The 4,848-nt window shown below is 51.8% G+C and overlaps 1 protein-coding gene across 1 annotated transcript; it reads right to left on the bottom strand.

The window, feature by feature from the left end:
* Positions 1-2,028: 2,028 nt before the first annotated feature.
* SDR39U1 (short chain dehydrogenase/reductase family 39U, member 1) lies at positions 2,029-4,744 on the bottom strand (the record flags this gene model as incomplete). The annotated part of the gene is made up of 5 exons (XM_008937380.1): positions 2,029-2,444; positions 2,658-2,801; positions 3,490-3,611; positions 4,222-4,304; positions 4,634-4,744. Coding segments are annotated over 5 exons (876 nt in total), but the record flags the coding sequence as incomplete, so codon positions are not given.
* Positions 4,745-4,848: the final 104 nt, after the last annotated feature.

Raw genomic sequence — 4,848 nt, 5'->3', positions numbered from 1 at the left:
AGACGTTGGGATGAAGGTTGGACTTGATGATTCCAGAGGTCCTTTCCAACCAGAGTGATTCTGTGATTCCATGATGGTCTTTCATGATATGCAACCCTTTTTCAGAGGAGCTGCAGGCTGCCACTGCTTCCCCAGCAGCACTTGTCTTTATTTCGAATGACAATGCAAAGCTGTTGCAATGATCAAGGTATAGGTACAGAAACAACACAACTGGGCTGGCTGACCAGCTTGCCTGACATAAGGATGCTGTAGCCCATAGCATTTTGGGAAGTCCCAACGCTCTAAAAAGGTAGCTGGAGTAACTAAAGATGAAGTACTGCTGCCTGTCCCCATTGTATTGCCCCACACTGCACTGGGCCTGTAACTCAGGATAGGTCAGCCCACTCTCTAGGACAGGGAATAGAGGGCACATGGGAAGAGGAAGGAATCTGCACTTAACATAAAGGCAGCACAGACACAATCCAAGCAAGCCACATTTATCTCAGGCAATGTTGCTTTCACAGCTATTCCCCAAGTCCCAGCTCACCTGGCTGTGCTCAGAGTGACTGCAAGGACTACCTCCAGTTCCAGCTGGATAGCCCCACTGTAATTTTCCTGCCTGGAAAGTCAGGAGATTGTCATTCTGTCTCCAGTATGGACTGAGCAAAGGGGCAGGTGAGTTGGGGGAGGGAAGGGGTCTAGACTCCAACAGGGTTGACCCTTTAGCTATTGTGACTACATTAACCTGGAATAAAACAGAAATATGTGGACTGCTCTTGTTCCAGATGGTCTCTTACTTCAGGAATGGAGTAAGTCTTTTTAACTGCCTGAAGTGCTTTTCAATGTATTTTTCTAGCCCAAAATTACATCACACCAGGAATATTTCTCGAGCAGCAATATAACAAACTTCACTGCTCTGGAAATTCCCCATCCTGCAACCCAGTTTGGCATGTGAAAATGAGTTAAGAGAAGCATGTGGATACACTTCCTTACAGTATGAGACAATGAAATTACAACGTTCTCCACAGAAGAGGTACTGCTTCCCAAGGCAGCCTCAATATTCTCACTGCTTCAGTGGGAACCCCCTGAACAAAAGTCCCACCTCATGAGACAAGTAAGGGAAAACCACCCTGTCTGGGATTAGATGACTACAAAGGCAACAGCTGAACTGCGCCCTTTAGACTAAAGCAGGGCCTTGCACCACCCCACACCATGAGGTACCACTCAGTTTCTCCCCAGCACAAGCTCAGATGTAGTCAACACTTACCCAAGGCCTCAAGAGCAGTCCAGGGGCAACAGTCTCACTGTCACCCTTGTCCCTACAGGCTGGCAAAGCAGTGTTCTCCTTCATCTCTGCCACAGCATCAGGTTTATGCAACCCTGGAGGAGCGCAGCTCTCAGGCCTAGCCTCAGCTGGAGGTACTGACACTGCAGCTAGGTGCCAGCACAGAGCCACCACAAGAAAGGAGATGTTAAAGTCTCCAAGCCATTTGTATACAGCACCCTCTGCACCCACTCAAGATGGACTTTCTCCCACAACTCCATTCCCTGTGACACTGAGATAAAGCAAAGCAGAAGAGCTTATCTAGGTCTCTATGTGATCATGGGGATAAAGACATGGGGAAAAACAGGAAAAGGGACTTCCAGTAACATGGAGAAGAATTACAACACCTGAACACTTCTTTCCTGCTGCTACCCCTGTCTCTCAGGGAAGGAGACATCTCCCCAGCTGCTCTGCAAGCAGCTCACACACACCCTGTGAAAAAGGGAAGGTGGCAGATTCAGCAGTCACAATCCTTAAAAGGGGCTTGTGCCCCTCTCCAAAAGCAGGTGATGTGGAGATTGCAGAAGGCAGTAAGAGGGATTACTCCTAAACTGGGGACACACAAAGAGAAAGCAGAAAGGCTGCCCACCTCTCACTTCCCCTCTCTGTAAGAGGTTGGGGAAGCGTCAAGAAGGGGCAGGGCTACCCCCTTTCACCCAGGGAAAGGCACGTGAAGCCAGGGAGCTCAGAAAACCAGGGCCCAACTGAGCCCAACTGAGGAGTCCTCAAGCTACAATGTCCCTCAGAGCTCCACGCAGGTCAGGGAAGATGAAGCGGTAGCCGCTCTCCAGGGTGCGTTTTGGAACCACCTTCTGCCCCTCCAAGAGCATGCTGGCCCGCTCTGCCCCAAACACAGCCCGCACGGCCCACGCGGGCACTGGCACCAGGGCCGGGCGCCCCAGGGCCGTCGCAAGCTCCTGAGCAAAGGTGCCATTGGTGGTGGCAGGGGAGGATGGGGAGACACCATTAAGGACACCTTGTAGGCACTCGCTCTCCAGAGCATGACACACGATGCCAGCCAGGTCCCGAATGTGGATCCACGGGAAGGGCTGGAGGCCAGAGCCCAGGGGGCCGCCCAGTCCCAGACGGAAAGGCCAGAGCATGTGAGAGATTGCTCCACCACCTTGGCCCAGCACCACCCCTGTGGGGAGAACAGAGTGAGACCAGGGTCCTGCCCCACAAAGGGCAAAAACCCCCTTCACCCACAGACCTAAAACCAGGAGACAATCTTAGAGGGCTGGACTGGAACAGCATCACAACAAGGAGACGTACAAGACCTGATTTCCATCTCTCTCCTCTTTCCCCTTTCGCACCAAGTAGAGCCACCCTGACCACGCACGATGCCCCAGCTCACCAGATCTCACCACGACACCACGAGCTGGGCTTCCAGGGATGAGAGCTGCAGCTTCCCAGGAGCTCACCAGGCGTGAGAAGAAATCAAAATCACCTCCAGGACTGTCCTCTGTGTACTCATCTGTGGGGCTGGGGCGGTAATAACCTGCAGGTGTAACAGCAAAAAGGGAGTCAGGGTTAAATCACAACAGGAATATTCTCCCCTACTTCTCCCCCCAAAAAAGGACCCTCTTCCTGGAGGCAGGAGCCCAGAAGTCTATTGCTCCATCAGGGCCATCCTCATACGAACACCACAGGGTCTGTCTGCTTGCATTCCTCACACATTTTTGAACAACCAACGTGTCCTGCAAGTTCAGGAGGATGCACTAATACTGAGGTTGAGCTGGCAGCCCCAAGAACCAATACACCAGCAAGGAACACACTGAGCTGCCTGCATAGAAAGGCACTTGCTCTAAAATTAGGCATCACAGATGCTAAACTGTGGCAGCTTTAAAGACTGCAGCAAGCAGAAGTACAAAACTGGAGGCAGGCAGGGGGATTCAGATGAGGCCCTACTTAGACAAACCAGTTCTATAGGATGCCTAAAGGAATTCAGTTTTTCACAGGAAAGTGAGAAAAAGTCCTGTCCTGATAACACCAAGCATCTAAATGAGCACCCAAATTCCATTCCAACAGAACCAAAAAGCTGATTAAGGCTTGCCTAAAAAGAGATATTGATGGAAATAAAACTACCATTTCAAGGCAAGACATGTCTCCCAAGAAGTGTGTTTCTGCCTGGAGGTACAGCTCTCCAAGCCAGCAGGAGTCATGCCTTGGCTGGGCCCAAGCAATACCTACGCCAGTGACGAGAACCCAAGCACGTGGTGGCTGTTCAGCATCAGCAATGGCCTTGGCCAAGGTCTTGGTGGTCTCAACCCGGCTGCTGATGATTTCTTTGCAGAAGGCATCATTCCATCTGGGAAAGGCAGAGCCACCGATTATACTCCCCACACAGACATCCCAAGAAACAACATTTTCCCGGCCAATACACACTCATAAGCACAGGAGAGGTCACATGAATTCCACCCCAGAGCAGGGGGAGAACATGGGATCTTACTAACTAAATGCATGGGACTTTGGGAGATGGTGGCTCTCTACTTCCCACAAAAAGGCTTTTGGGTTTTGGACTGCCTTACAACAAAGGTAGCAGAGCGAGCTGGACACCAGAGCTGGGTGTGGTAAATTCTTCCCAGGCACCCAGCAAAGGTAATTCCAAAAACACCCTCATAGAAAGCCAAACTTTGATTCTAATTTTGCATTACCTAAAGGCAGTGTCATTTTGAAAACATAGAACTAGTTCACCTCACCTTCAACTGTCAATCCAGAAGGGAACCTGTCTTCCAAAGGTCTCCCAGAATTTAACAGGCCCACAAAAATGTTTTGGATACTTGAAGACTCAAATGTCAAATAACTCAAGTGCTTCCTGGACCCCCTGTGTCCTCCCCAGATCCCTTCCACATTCTCTGACAACCCTAGGCTGTCTCACCTTCACTTTGTCCCAGCAGCACTACAGGAGATCAATTTACCTGCAGAAAGGGTTAAGGACATTTTCACCAGCCAAGTTCACCACGCCATCACACAGGGGCAGTCCAGAGTGGGACAACTCTCCCTAGGCAAAGATAACACAAATATCACACACCCAGCCCCTCTTGGTTCAAGCCTTCCCAACAACCAAGCAGGGTGAGCTCCTAAGAAGTCCCTCCAGTTCCTTCATGACACTGTCTGGAGCACAAACATGGATGGAGAAGATTTTGCTCCTTGAAGCTACAGCAGCAACCGTCCCAACTACGACCCGTGGAGCACTCAGAAGGCCAAAGGTATATCCACAGGAGCCAGACTCCCCACTGCAGATTCCCTGCATGCCACAGCAGGCCAAAGCAAGCAAGCTCGTTCCTCAGCCCTGACCTTCTCCACCTGGTGACCGCCCTCATCTCATACCCAGCTGATCCGATCCGTGCCTCCTTGTCGAGAGACATGGGTCACTTCATGCCCGCGGCTCCGCAGCAGCTGGGTCAGGGCTCTGCCCACAAAGCCAGTCCCGCCACCTAGGAGAAGGACGGGCCGTTACAGACCGGCTACCCGCACCCGCACCCCAAGGCCCACTCCGGCGCCTCCGCCGCCAGGGCCGGCTCCCCGGGGCACACCCCTGCGGG

Source organism: Merops nubicus, unplaced genomic scaffold (assembly GCF_000691845.1).
Source record: "Merops nubicus isolate BGI_N331 unplaced genomic scaffold, ASM69184v1 scaffold16130, whole genome shotgun sequence".
Classification (NCBI taxonomy): Eukaryota; Metazoa; Chordata; class Aves; order Coraciiformes; family Meropidae; genus Merops; species Merops nubicus.
This window is presented reverse-complemented; position numbering and strand designations above follow the sequence as displayed.